This window comes from Balaenoptera borealis (genome assembly GCF_965194805.1).
Source record: "Balaenoptera borealis genome assembly, chromosome: 18".
Lineage (NCBI taxonomy): Eukaryota > Metazoa > Chordata > Mammalia > Artiodactyla > Balaenopteridae > Balaenoptera > Balaenoptera borealis.
In genome coordinates this window covers 17,048,599-17,064,847 of record NC_138877.1, presented here as the reverse complement: position 1 = coordinate 17,064,847, position 16,249 = coordinate 17,048,599, and the positions used below count along the sequence as shown (strand labels likewise).

Below are 16,249 nucleotides of genomic sequence, written 5' to 3'. Positions count from 1 at the left end.
CAAATCACTGGAAAAAATGAGGCCAGTGGAATGGTGATGACGGCTGACAGACCAGTGAGGAGGCTGAGCCATCGTTCATCCTGGAGGGTGATCACGAGCTGTAGGTGGGGCAGGGTCTCGAGTACCAGTTAGATGTGGTAATAAAGGAAAGAAAGGAGTAGAAAATGACACAAGTGCTGAGCTTGGGTGACAAGAATGGTGGTGGCATTGACAGAAATGGGAGAAATGGAAAGAGGAGGAGCTTTGGGGAAAAAAACGTGTTTCGTTCAGAATTCACTGCATTTAACGTGCTGGGAGAACCTATTGGAATCTGGGAGCCCAGAGCTCCAGGATTTTCTAAAACCACCTCCATTGCCCACGTGACTTGCCAAAGGCTTAAGACTCTCCACCATCCATGTAACAGGATGACATAGTAACAAGTATCACGCTGACAGGTGTTAGAATCTTTTTTTCTGATCCCTGACGAGAGATGCCAAATTTTGCGTCTTGGAGCCCACTGAGGGCAATTCCCTGGGATTGTCCCAAGGGAAAGGGATGGAGGAAAGTGCCCAAAGAGGAGGAGCAACGGGGGGTGGGGGGGCGTGTGCGCGGGCGTGGAGACCTCATAGGCTGATGAGGGGTGAAGTTCTTGGATGGCTCTGCGGTTCCTCGCAGAGTCCAGAGGGAACTGCTACCAGGAGCACCTAAGGAGGGGCCACCAGGCCCCCCGGCTTGGAAAGACCCCAACATCCCAAGCTTGGCGCAGGTGCTGGCCCCGTGGTAGGGACAGAGTGCACTGCTATGTGGTCTGTGCAGGAAAGAGGGGGCGGGGTGAGGCTAAGGGATGCGTGAAGGTGGAAATCCCTCTCGCCTGGAGGAAGAGATGCCCTTTTCTTGGAAGACAACTTCCTAAGCTGTGTGTCCTTGAGGCTACCGCTACCAGGAGGGCACCTTTTAGAAGCTGCACAAAGCGTCTGTACAGGCCTATGACGGTTTTGCCTGCAGAGCAGGAGCCTCCCCTGCCCCAACCCCCAAAGAGGTGAACGTGGTCCCCTGCCCCACATCCTGAGTTCTGTGACCGCTATGCCCAAGACTGCTTTTTTTGCTGGCAAGTAGGAACGCGAAGTCAGTTTAATTTTACCTACAAAAGGAGAAGTTTTCAAGTTTCAAAAGCACATTAATAAATCGGGGTGGGGGGGTGGTCTTCCCTGGTGGTGCAGTGCTTAAGAATCGGAGCAACGAAGCCCGTGCGCCACAGCTACTGAGCCTGCGCTCTAGAGCCCGCGAGCCACAACTACTGAGCCCGCGAGCCACAACTACTGAGCTCACACGCCTAGAGCCCGTGCTCCCCAACAAGAGAAGCCACTGCAATGAGAAGCCCGCGCACCACAATGAAGAGTAGCCCCCGCTCGCCGCAACTAGAGAAAGCCCGCGCGCAGCAACGAAGACCCAACGCAGCCAAAAATAAATAAATAAATAAATAAAATTAACGAATTAATTTTTAAAAATCAAATAAAATAATGCGCTATTTCTCACAGCCAGAATCGTACCATAAAACTGCCTCTCGACATTCAGTACGTGGACTTTCCTGAGCCTCTGTCCACCTCCCTGGGGGCTGAAACACCCAGGGCCACGGGCCTCTGGTCCAGTCTCAGGGTGGAAGGCCTCTCCCCCGGTGTTCCCCTGTGCCTGGCTTCACTGAGCTGCCATCTCCAAGTGGCGCTAAGAGGGCTTCCCAGGACGCCCTGACAGGTGCCCCGACCTGGGTTCACCGTACCTGTCGCATTTAATTGCGTCATCCCGTGATGGCCAGAGGCCGGCTGCACACACCGCACGTGCATTCATCAAGGTTTCACTGCTTCCCGGTTATTAAATCGATCCTCCAGGCCAGCCTCCGGGTGCAGGGAGGCAGCCGTACTGCAGCAGAATGAACTTGATGGAAAGAACGTGTGAGCCGGGGAGGCTGACGGTCAGGGCTGGGCAGTGGCCCAGGAGAGCTTTCCAGGTGGCTGGGTGGGGTCTGCGGCCGTGACAGAGACTGCCCTGCTCCCTCGATGGACAGACAGATGGAAGGGTCACTCCTTCAGGCCTCAAGCCCCTCCCCTCCCCTCCCCTCCCCCACTTAGCTAACTTCCCATGCAGATAGGGACCTGCCAATCCACCTAAAGGGAATATCTGAAGATTGTTCTTAAAATAGAACTTTGCTTTCTCATTCCGTAAGTATGTAGTACTTTACAGGAAATGTAGAAAACCATATAGAAGAAAATTTAAAAGTCATTCGAAAGGAAAACACTGTGGTGTAGATGCATCTAGGGCAGCATTGTAAGAAATTCAGGATAAGACCAGGGAAGCTTTTTTCCAGTCTAAATTCTAAAAGAATTGTTAATTGTGAAAATTCTTAAACATTCAGTAAAGTAGAGAGCAACAGAGCAAACATTCAGATACCTACCACTCGGTTTCTCTTGTCTATATGCTTCCTGTATTAAGTTTTTAAACTTTTTAGTTGGAAATAATCCCAGTGTGTATTTCCTACGGATAGGGACATTCTCTTACAACCTTAGTACAGTTGGCAAACTTCCTTAAATTCACAATGAGAGAATACTTTAATCTACTATCCATACTCCAATTTGGTTGGATCCAATTTAAGGTCGGGTATTGCCTTTTGTTGTTGAATCTCCTTGGTCCTCTTGAATCTAGAACATTTCCATAGACTCTGTTTGTTTTATATCATGTTGACATTTTTGAAGAATATGGTTGTTATGGACTGAATGTTTGTGTCCTCTCTAAATTCATGATGAAATCTTAGCCAAATGTGATGGTATTTTAGGAGGTAGGACATTTGCGAGGTAATTAGGATTAGATGAGGTCGTGAGGGTGGAGGCCCCACGAATGGGATTAGTGCCCCTATCGGAGACAAGAGAGACCCTGCTTCCTCTCTGCTCTCCGTCATGTGAAGATACAGGGAGAGTCAGCAGTCTGCAACCTGGAAGATGCTCTCATCAGAACCCAGGTATGCTGGCACCCTGACCTTGGACTTCCAGCTTCTAGAACTGTGAGGAATAAACCTCTGCTGTTTATAAGCCACCCAGTCTATGGCAAATTGTTATAGCAGCCCAAAAGGACTAAGACAACAGTCCTCACTTCGGGTTTGCCCCTGTTCCCTTGTGTTTGGATTAAGGTTGTGCCTTCTCAGCCAGACTTCTGCACAGATGATGGCCACCTGTCCCTCATTGGTGATGTTAATTTTGAACCCATCAGAGTTTTTCCCAATTTTTCCACTGCGTAATTACTATTTTTTTCTCCCTTCCAACCAGTAATGCAGTTTGGAAGGCCCAGGGGAAAAAGTGAACCTGGTATTTTTGCCTGGCTGCATTTTCCTGGGTGAGAAGGGAAAGAAGAGGAGATGACACAGAGGTGAACAGGGGTCCACTCACAAAGGGTCTTTCAAGGGATTTGAAGCTCACTTTCTCTTCTGCAGGAATGGGTCCAGGACCATTGCCCCCACTCTGGCCCCCACATAGTAGGTATGCTCCAGAGGTGCAGGAGGCTGTGCGACCTAGAGCCATTGCAGGGAGTAAAATGTCAGGCTGTGCCTGAGGAGGATGAGATGGGGGTTGGGTACAATAGCTAGAGGAGAAGCTTGTATTAGGAGCTGGTGGTTCATTCATTCATCCATCTAGTCATTCGGTGGACAGTTACTACACTCTTACTATGTGCTGGGCACTATTGGAGGTGCTGGGAATGCAGCAGTGAACGAGCTGTCCTGAGAGGAGAGGGAGGTGGGGAGTTGGTGATCATACATGTGTATCAGCATGTCAATACCATAGTCACCGGGCACCCATCCACCATCCCCTTGTCTCCTGACCCTATACCTTAGTCCACTCTACCCTCTGCCTGCTGTTTCCAAATATTACTGCTCTAAGATAAGTTGCTTAAGACTTCCCAAGAGATTCCTTTTATTCACACATCATCTGTATAAAAGACAGACCACACGTCTCAGTAGGAGGTAAATGCTTTCACCCCAAGCAGCCTCAGGGTCTGGGATTTGTTTTAACGATATTCCAAATGTTCTGATATAGCCTGGGCCTTCTGTAATGTGGCCCAACCCCTCTGGACACAAGGGCCCCACCAGGAGATGGTGGGGAAAGTCCAATTTGGCAAGGAGACAGGGTAGGATGGGGGTGCAGGAAGCCACCCCAATCCAAATCCACTCACATCTCCCTGCACGTCCCCCAGCTCCGCTGCCATTATATGTTGGTTGTATCAGTGACTCCATTCACTCAAACGTTTTCCAAACACAGATTATGTTGAAAATACATCCTGTGCACTACGAAAAGCTGAAGGTTCCTAAGTAAGGAGTAGAAGTAGGGGCATCAACAGAGGTCAGGACACTATCCTCCCAGCTCTACCCTGGGGCCACCCTGAGCCAAGCACAGACCACCCACAGGGCTCACTTTGGGCTCTAACAAGTCATGTGATTTCAGACTTGTTCAAGTCCAAAGTGAAGCCCAAATCCTTCAAAACTAGAACATTTCTCAGAGCTGTGACTCACCATTGCTGGCAATTTTAGAAATGCACCAATGACACGCCTTCTCCACACCTCCTGGCATTGTTCTTGCTTGCTGACAAAGTTCTGGGAATCAAACATAATTCATTCATAATTTGTTAGAAAAGCTGTGGCAGGACTGACATGGCACCAATTAACCACCTCTGTGCGTGTCACCTGTGCCTGCAGTGGCCTCAATCAGCCTGGATTCCGGGTGCCGGCTTTGACACCGGTCGGCCTGCAGGTGTGGCCTTGTTAGCCATGATCAGACTGAAACACCCCTCATTTCACAGATGAGGGAACCACGCTCAGAGAGGTTAAGAAGCTTGCCCACTGATACACAGCTGGGAAGACACGGGGCCTGGAGGGCAAGGTAATAATAGGTACCATTTATTGAGCAATTGCTAAGTGCCAGGTGTTAGGTTAGCACTTCACATACATCTTCTTGTATTTAATCCCCACAACAATCCTGGGAAGTACTATTAACTCAGTTTTACAGATGGAGCCTTGGAGACTCAGAGAGGTTAAGATTCGCTCTAAAGCCAGAGCTGACAACTGGCAGAGCCCAGATTTGACTCATATATTGACAGAGCTGAAGCCCTTCTCACTTCCACACACACATGTAGCTTTCTCGATTATAACACCATTCTCCAAGGTCCACGGAAAAAGGGTAAGCATGGACTTGACCATAGCAGCCTGGACTGAGACCCAGGAGGCCTGGAGACCCACCGCGGCTTCACTGTGGACTTGCTATGGTCTGAGCAAGTTGACACTATGAGAAAGAGCTTCCCTTCTTTGGAAGAAATATCCATAACTTTTAAAATAGGGACTTCCCTAGCGGTCCAGTGGTTGGGACTCCACCCTTCCACTGCCGGGGGCGCGGGTTCGATCCCTGGTCGTCGGGGAACTAAGATCCCACATGCTTCGCAGCAAGGCCAAATAAATAAATTAATAAAATACACAACCAAAATCCAACCAATCAGGTAGGACAGCGAATTCTCCTGCCCAGGGAATGAGGTAGCCCTGTAAAGGCATTAGGCTGGGAGCGGGGGTGGACACTCTGTCCCTTTGCCCCTAGTGCCTGAGTATAGGGCAGTTCTGCAATTTTCTACCATCCTGTTGCTTGGGAGAGGTCAGCTCCGGGGGTGAAGGGTGGGGTGCTGGCTGATCCAGACAGGACCTGGGCCAGACATCCTCACTTCATACGCAAAGTCCCTCCAGGAACCTGTCCTGAAAGGGCACAGCTCCATTTTCAAGCACACTTTTAAAAAGGCCTCATTGCTGGTACCGCAGAGATTTGCAGACCAGGGGACCGCGGGCTTCGGCAGTGCTGCCCGCCGGCTCTCCCAGGTGGAAGGACCTGAGCGCGGCGGACGCTGGCAGTGACGGGGTATGTGTGGAGGTGATAACTGAGGAGGAGAGCACACAGCCGGAGGCTGCTGCTCGCTGTGATTTACTCCACTGCCATCGCTCAGCGAGGTCCTGCTGGCAGGGGGCCACCCTGGCAGGCCGAGCTCGCTCTGGCAGCTTCTCTCTCCTGCTGATCCTGTTAACTCACAGGCAGGGTGATTCAGCCAGTGCTTTCAGCTCCAGGGATTACAATGAGATATGGAGCTTTTATTCCCTATCGCTTTGCTTCTAGGATGTGTCACCCTCAGAAGCTGGCTTGGTATCTTGCAGGAGCCCCTTTACAGCAAGTCGGAGTCGATGTGATGGGAGACGGGTCAGTCTGAAATCAGAGGCAAATCGCCAGTGCCCTGCCAAGGTCTTCCACGTGTCACCTCAGTTCGTCCCCCTGGTTCCCCAGGAGGCACAGAGAGAACTGAGATTCAGGCAGTTCATATGTTCAAAGCTGCTTAACTACTGAGAGGTAGAACTGGGATTTGAAATGAGGCTTCTGGGACTCATTTGAAACCTGGCCTCTGAGACTTCCAAGCCCAGCCTGTCCTTCTTATCACCGAGCAGGAGGAAAGGGCAAGAAACCCAGAAAGGAAGGGCTTCCCAGGGAGAGTCAGGGGCTGCAAGGAGGTGGGCGCACCTTCTCCATCAGTCCTGTGGGTTTGCAATCGTGTTTCACCAGGTAAGGAGTATCACGCCCATTTCACAGATGAGGAGACGGAGGATCAGAAGAGTTAAGAATTTGCCCAAGGTCACACAGCTAGATTAGAACTCAGGGGTCGTAAGATCTGTCAAGCTTCAGAGGCCTGCCCTCACTTGACCAGAACTGGCTTTCATAGTTTTGATTGCGGTGAGAAAACAGGACGCGAAGCATCCGAGCTGAGCACGAGGGTGTCACGCGCCCTTTCTCCCACAGAATCAGTGCTGGGCAATTCCCGGCTATCCCTGATGATCCTGCCTCCTTCTGCTGCCTTTCCAGAAACAACTGTGGAGGACGTGCGTGCACAGCCCGTAGTAGGTCTTCAATATACATTTAATGAATGATTCCGAGAACTACTGTTAGAATGTCTCTTCACGAGGATTCGTTCTTTCTACCACGTGCTTGCAAAAACTGTCGCCTTGGTGGCCCTACACACAGAAAATCAGGGGAACTGAAGCCCAGATTAAACAACAGCTTCCTCCCCATCACTGACTTGGCTTTTCACCAGGAGACATGAAACTAGGCCAGTTCCCTGGCCTGACGGGGTTTACCAGGTGTGCACCCTTTTGTCAAACAGAAAGGAGGCCCCCAGCTGTGGACAACTAGTTACTGAATGAATTACAGATTTTTTTTGTTGGTGTCCACACTTGTTGAGGTCGATGACCACGGGTGCCACGTAAGCTAAGCCACTAAAACCCCACCTAGAAAAACAACTGTCCCGTACCCAAGGACAAACCTGGTCTCAAAGGGCAGGAGGGGGTTATGGCCCAGCAGGGCTCCTAAGGGTCTTTCCTAACCTCACTCTTCTAGATGAAGAACAGGTGTGTCCCATGTTATGACGCAAAGCGCTTGCTCTGGGCGAGTCTCATCATCTGTGGGGTATGCGGGGGAGAGAAAGCCCCTCCCTGTGTCACTGGCAACATTACTGGACATGTCACCAGTCCCTACACACCTCTCTTCCTGTCTCAGCTCCAGATGCTCTGCATACCGGCCCTCAGACAGCCCTCTGGAGTTTTAGGACTTGTGAACTTCAATAGCACAGGGAGCAGCACATAAATAACATTGAGAAGGTAGCGGAATTTTCTTCTCAGGGGTTGGTGCGGACTTCACATCTAGCCAGGGGCCAACACTTTCCTTCTGTGTCATGGAAGGGAAATAACACGGGGAAGAGAAAGAAGGGCAAACTGTTCATATTTGTGTGGTGGAGTTGCCACAAATGTATAAATTTTCTTTAAAACAACATGTGAATTGTTCCTATCGTACCTACAACCCAAGATATTACAGTCTTCAAATCCATAGCAGCTTTTGTGGAAACCACCTGTATTTGTCTGTGTTACATCATAACACAAGCATTTGTACCTTGGGCCACTAACTGGACTAAGAGACACATGCTTTAGTTTCCTGTGAACTTTGAAGAAAGCAAACAAGCAAACCAAAAAAACAGTGTAGGGATACAGAGAGATTTTTAAAAATTTGAATATCCCAAATTGACTGCTTTCTTTAGTCACTAACTGCAAACAGTGGTAGAAACATCCATTTAAAAAAAACAATGATATACTTATCGGTTATAACATCAGACCCAATGAGACAAACCAACACAAGGTACAGGTATTAGATCCATCTTATATATGAGGCCATTCTTATTCCTTCAGGCTTTTACTTTATAAACTGGCAAGATGGATGAGAGGTAAAAAAGAATGATGTGCTGCTAATTCTGTCACACCTTAAAGAATGTTCCCTAGGAGACAGGTGGCTCTGATGTGGGAAACGAGCTTTGGCCCAGCCAGAAAGAGAAGACAGAATTCCCACATAAGGTCCCAAATGCTGGACAATCGACTTCATAGATTATGTTCAACGTCACACAATGATAAGGAATGAAGTGTTAATTAAAACAACCATGAGGTGTCAGCAAAGATGAAGAACAGTTTAGGATTCTAGTGAGGGGGGCGGAAAACAGCTAGGCTACGTCGTCGGTGGTGCCACTTCTTTGGAGGGCAATTTGACACAACTTATCACAAGCAGAGTGGGCAGAGGGGTGTGTCCAGTACAATCTCATTAATGTAAACGATGTCCACATGTGTACGGACATGCCTAGGAAAAGATGGAGCACACACACGGTTAATACCCGTCACCTGTGGAGAGAAGTAGCCACGTATAGGGGCCACAGGGGTCGGGCCAGAGGAAAGTGCTGGAGGAAGGTGTGCGAAGTATGTTCACTTCTACTTTACACCCTAATACTGCTTTGCTTTTTCACCCATGAGCAGGTTTACGTTTATAACTTAAAACATTCAAGAAGTGTCACTGGATTGAATTTTTAATTAAAAAAAGAGGAGTGAACCCTACCTCCAGCAAATACATGTGTACATAAATGCACAATTAGAGAAAACTCATGAATCCCCAGAAAGTTGTTTTCTCCATTTCCACCAAGAAAATGTGATGAAGTCTCAATGCCAGTATTTTGGCAGAATTAAGCATGTAGATCTCTCCTCCCTGGGGTTATGAAACACGGATCATTCATGTAAATTAATTTGAAATAAATGGATCTACTCCAAAAGAAAAAAAAAGTATCATTGGAAAGGAAACGTAAATTATTTCCCCAAATTCCAGAGACAGTAAGTAGCTTGTAGGGGTGCAGATAAGCAGAAATAAGTCCCCCAAGAGGAAAAACAAAAAGAGGGGCTATGATGTGATGGCGGAGGGGAAATATTTTTTCCTCTTTTGTAATATTTTCTTTAAAATTATGAAAGTAAAGTAACATAAAAATTAGGCCATAGAGAAAAGAAAACCATTTGTCATTATAAACAACTGCAGGACTCCTAGCCCAACAACTGTTGGTATTTTGGAGCTTTTCTTTCAAGTACATATGTATGTATGTATATGTATGTGTACACACACATTTTAGATGGTTGTACTCATAGGGCACATTAAATTAACACTTCACATTTTTTTGGGGGGGGGGGCGTGTTGCGCAGCTTGTGGGATCTTAGTTCCCCGACCAAGGACTGAACACGGGCCACGGCAGTGAAAGTGCCGAGTCCTAACCACTGGACTGCCAGGGAATTCCCTTTTTTTTTTTCTTTCGCATTTTGACACAAGAATTCTTTCTATAACTGTGTGGTCTTTGTAACCATCACTTTAACACTTCTCTCAATATCACATTCTACAGAGCAGGATACATCACACTATACCCAACCTATACCTTATTGTTGGTTATTTACTTACAATTTTTCACTATTTTGACTAATCCCAAGAGACATATCTTTCCATTAGAATAAATAATTTGATATGAGATTACTGAATTAAGAAGCATGAGCATTTTTTTTTTGGTTTTTGAGGTAAAATTAATTTCCAAAGGACTTGTATCCATTTACAGTGTCACTAGCCAATATACGAAAGTGCCAGTTTCACCACACCACAGCCAGCATTGGGTGTTAGGAAGACTAGATCATTTTAATTACTTTCATAAGCAAAAATGAAAGTTAATGATTATTTTAGTTTACATTTTGGATTACCAGTGATATTGCACATTCTTTCACTGATCGTTTCCTGGTTAATGTCCCCCCTTTGTGAATTACTTTTTATGACCTTTGATAATGGATTTATTTCAATTCAAAGCAAAAATAAATATGTTTTGAGTGCCAAACCCACAAAAAAGCTGCAATTTGAGAAAATAATAGTAAATCTGCTTTTTTATTCACAGAACTCACCGTGTGAATTTACCGATTCAAATATGCTATGATAGGTATACACTTATTGTCATGTTGTTCATTGTTTTCTGACTGTTTTGTAGTCCCTCTGTTCCTTCCTCTTCTCTTGCTCTCTTCCTTTGTGGTTTGAAGACTTTCTTTAGTGGTGTGCTTATATTCCTTTCTCTTTATCTTTTAAGTATTTACTATAGGTTTTTGCTTTGTGGTTACCATGAGGCTTACATATAACAATTTGTATCTATAACAGTCTATTTTAAGTCGATAACCTAAGTTTGATTGCATTCTAAAGCTCAACATTTTTACTCTCCCCTGCAAGTTCTGTTTTAGATGTCACATTTTAGGTCTTTTTATTTTGTGCATCCCTTAAGTAATTATTCTAATCATAGTTATTTTTACCACTTTTGTCTTTTAACCTTCATACTACTAGCTCTATAAGGGATTAATCCACTACTTTTTTTTTTTTTTTTTTTTAAAGAGCTAAGGGTCTGGCTTTTTATTTATTTATTTATGGCTGTGCTGGGTCTTCGTTTCTGTGAGAGGGCTTTCTCTAGTTGCGGCAAGTGGGGGCCACTCTTCATCGCGGTGCGCGGGCCTCTCACTATCGTGGCCTCTCTTGTTGCGGAGCACAGGCTCCAGACGTGCAGGCTCAGTAATTGTGGCTCACGGGCCCAGTTGCTCCGCGGCATGTGGGATCTTCCCAGACCAGGGCTCGAACCCGTGTCCCCCGCATTGGCAGGCAGATTCTCAACCACTGCGCCACCAGGGAAGCCCTAATCCACTACTTTTACTGTATACTACCTTTCCAGTGGGATTTATTGTTTCATATATTGTCAATTAATTTATGACAAAAGAACCAAGAATATACAATGGGGAAAGGACAGTCTCTTCAATAAATGGTGTTGGGAAAACTGGACAGCCACTTGCAAAAGAATGAAACTAGACCACTATCTTACATCATACACAACAATTAATTCAAAATGGATAAAAGACTTGAATGTAAGTGAGACTATATAACTCCTAGAAGAAAACTTAGGTGGTAAACTCCTTGACATAGGTGTTGTCAATGATTTTTTGGATCTGACACCAAAAGTAAAAGCAACAAAAGCAAAAATAAATAAGTGGGACTGCATCAAACTAAAAGCTTCTGCACAGCAAAGGAAACCATCAACAAAAGGAAAAGATAACCTACAGAATGGGAGAAAATATTTGCAAATCATATATCTGAGAAGGGGTTAATATCCAAAATATATAAGGAACTCATACAACCCAATAGCAAAAACCAAACAATATGATTAAAAAACTGGGTAGATTTGAATAGGGGTTTTGCAAAGAAGACATGCAGATGGCCAACAGGTACATGAAAAGATGTGCAACATCATTAATCATCAGGGAAATGAAAATCAAAACCACAATGAGATATCAACTCACACCTGTCAGAATGGGTATTATCAAAAAGACAAGAAATAACAAGTGTTAGCGAGAATGTGGAGAAAAGGAAACTCTCATACGCTGATGGCTGGAATGTAAATTGGTGGAGCCAGTGTGCAAAACAGTAGGGAGTTTCCTCAAAAAATTAAAAATAGAATTCCCATACAATCCAACAATTCCACTTCCGGGTATTTATCTGAAGAAAACAAAAACACTAACTCAAAAAGGTATATGCACCCCCATGTTCATTGTAGCATTATTTATAAAAGCCAAGATATAGAAACAACCGAAGAGTCCATCGATGAATGAATGGATAAAGAAATTGTGGTATATAAAAACAGAATATTATTCAGCCATAAAATAGAAGGAAATCTTGCCATTTGTGACAACATGGATGGATTTTTCAAGGCCATTAAGTGAAATAAGTCAGACAGAGAAAGACAAATACGATATGATCTATATGTGGAATCTCCAACAACAACAACAAAACCCCACAAGCTCATAGATTCACAGAACAGATTGGTGGTTGCCAGAGGTGGCAGGTGTCGGGGCAGAGGAGTGTGCAGAAATGAGAAATGGGTGAAGGGGGTCAAAAGGTAAAAAAAAAACCAACCAAACAAAAATACGCTATGAAAGATCTATTCACTATTATGCTGAAAACATGCAAAATTCACAAAACTGAATCACACGCTCCCCCTGGCCCTTTCACATGGAAGCTCTTCTAAGAGAGGGTGGACCCCTCATTCACAACAGATGCTCAATAGAGTAGATCCATGATAATTATAGTGGTAAGGACCATTTTCGGCAATTTCTAAACTTTCCAAGTACTAGGAAAATGAATATGTTTCTTGCTGGGTAGAAAGCTTCCCTGTTTGGTAGAAATCTGCAACAGGAAGAGATTGGGGGAATGGGCTGGGCAGCCCCTTCTCTCCAGTGGAAATAAACGGTGACTTGGGCATGATAGTGATGGGATTGTTTGTCTCTCATTTGCTTCTGCATCAATAAGAGTAGTGATAATAGCCCCTGGTGTGTCCTCCTCTAGAAGTTTAGTGATAATAAAGGGCATTAACTGATAATAGGGAATTAACTGATAACAGTTGCTGAATGACAATTCTTCACACACTTTCACTTTTCAATCCAATTGGTGTATCTCAGTGGTAAGCAACCAGGGGTAATTTTGCCTCTCAGGGGACAGCTGGCAACGTCTGGGGACAGTTTTGATTGTCATGACTTGGTTAGTGACTAGCACACGGAGACGAAGGACGCCGCTAAATACCCTGCAAGGAACAGGGCATCACCCCACGACGAGGCGTTAGCTGGTCCAAAACGCCAGTAATTCTGAGTTTGACCCTTTCATAACTAACATTCCCAGTTTCAGTGTTCAATTTTATAAAATACTACTTTATCTTAAACCTCTGGTTTGTGTCCTAATTCCACAGCGAGACTGTATCCGTAGACACCTAAGTTTTTCTTAACACTTAGCACTTCGACAGTACTTAGCATTACTTATTTTCACCTCAAAGCTCCAATCTGAGCACATCTTTGACTTGGTGAGTGTGGTTTTTAGTGATTGACTTGGTAAATTACACTCTTTATTCCTAAATTAGATGTGACGGGAACCCCAGCTCATCACTTGGTTTTTTTTTGTTTGTTTGTTTGTTTTTAATAGGGTTTGTTGTTGTTGTAGTTTTTTTAATAATCTTTTATATTTATTATGTAGTTACTTTTATTTATTTATTTTTGGCTGTGTTGGGTCTTCGTTTCTGTGCGAGGGCTTTCTCCAGTTGCGGCGAGTGGGGGCCACTCTTCATCGTGGTGCGCGGGCCTCTCACTATCGCGGCCTCTCTTGTTGCGGAGCACAGGCTCCAGACGCACAGGCTCAGTAGTTGTGGCTCACGGGCCCAGTTGCTCCGCGGCATGTGGGATCTTCCCAAACCAGGGCTCGAACCCGTGTCCCCTGCATTGGCAGGCAGATTCTCAACCACTGCGCCACCAAGGAAGCCCAATCACTTGGTTTTGAATAACATTAAATGCTAAACATTAATCACCTCCATACCTGTTCCTCCAAAGGCAGATGTTAACCAGAATTGTTGAATATTTCCAACAAATGTTTTGGGTACTCAGGACACAAATCCTTTATTATCTGTAGCTCTTTATGTAGCCTCTGCTCCATTCCCCCTCCTAACTATTCCATCCTGCATGAATTCCGTGGAGGTAACTGCTATCTGTGTGCCAGAGTGACCCCACCACTTCCCTACGTGTCCTTCACTATTCGGTCCCTATGAAATGGAAAATGTACTTCCTCTGAGCTCTACCGCACTTTTACAATGACCACGTCAAAGCCACCCACTCAGAGACCCAATAGGGGATCCCTCCTCACTGCCCTGTAGTTACCAAGATGTTTCTAGGAGCCCAGCACAACTTGCTTTCACTCTGAAGTTCATTGTTCCTTTACAACTATTCTTTCCATGAGAAAAACCATTTTCCTTAGACTCAGTGAAGACGAATGTTTTCTTTCCCTCCGCACAATTAAGAAAAGCACTTTCATAATGTAGTTATTTTCTTTCCAGGAAGCACAAATCAGCACATTGTCATCTTCCCCTGACTCCGAGAAACCATCTACTAGGATTCTTTCTCCAACTTGAAAGGCTGCACAGGGCTGTCCCAACTCACCTTCTGAGCTGACGAAAGAGCCAGATCCAGAACCGGGCAGAACTGGGCCCCTGTGGGTTCGGGGTGGTCCAGGTCTACATCTTCCAGGTCTTCTCTTCGCTTGCGGGTCCCCCCCTCCCCGCCGCACGCTTCCTTTCTCTGTTTCTCGCCTCGGATTTCTCGCCCGCTGCAGGACAGCAACTCCTGGCTTTCCCTGGGAGGGACGGATTATCTCGCGTTCCCACTCCCACGTGTGGGGAAAGCGCAACCCCATCGCCAGCTTCGACAGCCCGCAGTACTTCCCAGGGCCGGAAGGGGGCAGCAGCGCAACCCCGGGAAGCGTTTGAAAGGTGGGCTGTTAAAATTCAGGGCCGAAGTTGTAATTTAGTGGAGTTGTAAATTAGTGCTGGAAACATTCCATTTCAGGGCCTTAACTTTAGCTGGTAGTGCAGGCGTGTCTGGCAGCCTCTTCTCCTTTCTTGCTCTCTCTACGTGCTGGTGGATTGTGAGGAAGAGTCGACTGAACACCGACTATTTAATTTAAAGAGGCTTAAGGTCCTTGAAGCGGGCCGAGGACCCGAGAGATGCCTTGGTGCTCGAGGACTGAGATGTAGAAAAGAGCTGAAACCTATACAGTGTCATTCCAGACTCTGGATCTGAGACAGAGGGAAGTTACAGGGAGATGGAATTGTGCCCAGCGTGACAGACTAACCGCTGTTTTTTTTAGATCGGAAACAGGCTGCTTTGGGAGGCTGGGTAAGGTATGCTGTGACAGGCGAGCATCAAGTAGAAGAAGTTCTCCACTGTTAGTTTATCAGAAGTGCCTGAGGCTCTTTATTAAAATGCAGATTCCTGCCCCACCTCCCGAAGATTCTGAATCTGTCGGTCTGGGCTTGGGCCCAGGAATCTACATTTAAGACCTTGCTACGTCTCCCTGGACCACATGTGGAGAAGGACATTAAAGGCCTCCTCCAACTTTTTTTTTTTTTTTGTGGCCGTGAAGCGTGGCATGCGGGATCTTAGTTCCCCCACCAGGGGTCCAACACGCGCCCCCTGCAGTGGAAGCCTGGAGTCTTAACCGCTGGACCCAGGCAAGTCCTGCCTCCTCCAACCCTGACCTTCTCAGTTTTGTGCTGTTCTCGTGGAAAAGGATGGTATAAAGGGGTGAGACCAGGTGGGGCAGAGAGGTACCTGTTGTACAAAACGTAAGGAAGGGCTCCTTTTTCACGCTGACCCTGCACTTGCGTGGCCCTGAGGGTGACATCTCCTTCAGTCTTGACTCTCTTGTCTCACCATCGTCCCGGCCGTGCCAGTCTCCAGCCCTGAACCCAAGCTGAAGACTTCACACCATTTGGTGGGTTGGTGGAACCTGTTGGAGGAAAGAGTGGCATGTGAGGTGACTTGACTCTTCTCTGCAATGTTTGGCCGCACCTCCCCCCAGCAGGTTGAAGTGGGGTGACTGACCGTGAGCAGGGAGGACAGAGCCTCCAGACTCCCAGACCCACTGTCGTAGCCTGGGGCTGCCTGAAGAAGGACAGTAGCCCTTTTTGAGCATGTTTTAGCCCAGGGCTCAAAACAGACTAAACTTCGGATTATAGGGCCGTCCTCCCAGGAGGTCAGTGAGGGAAGGAATCATGGCTGGTCTCTCAGTAGCTTTTCCAGGTGCCCCTGTAGATGCAGCAAAGAGGGAATGTTTTCTCCCAGACCAGATGATACATATTTTAAGTACAGAAATAGAGGAATTTTTTGAAAAAGCAGGAGTCTTTGGAAAGTGATTATGAGATTCGGAGGCTAGATGTCAGTAATAATAAGAATAGTTTTATCACTTAAGGAAACAGA

At 46.3% G+C, this 16,249-nt stretch overlaps 1 protein-coding gene across 1 annotated transcript in view; it reads right to left on the bottom strand.

The window, feature by feature from the left end:
- The window catches only part of TMEM272 (transmembrane protein 272), a 45,902-nt gene extending 30,319 nt beyond the window's left edge, over positions 1-15,583 (bottom strand). The window contains 2 exon segments of the mRNA XM_082365757.1: positions 4,532-4,612; positions 14,432-15,583. Coding sequence (XP_082221883.1) covers positions 4,532-4,612; positions 14,432-14,684 — 334 coding nt within the window. The 5' untranslated portion in view covers positions 14,685-15,583.
- Positions 15,584-16,249: the final 666 nt, after the last annotated feature.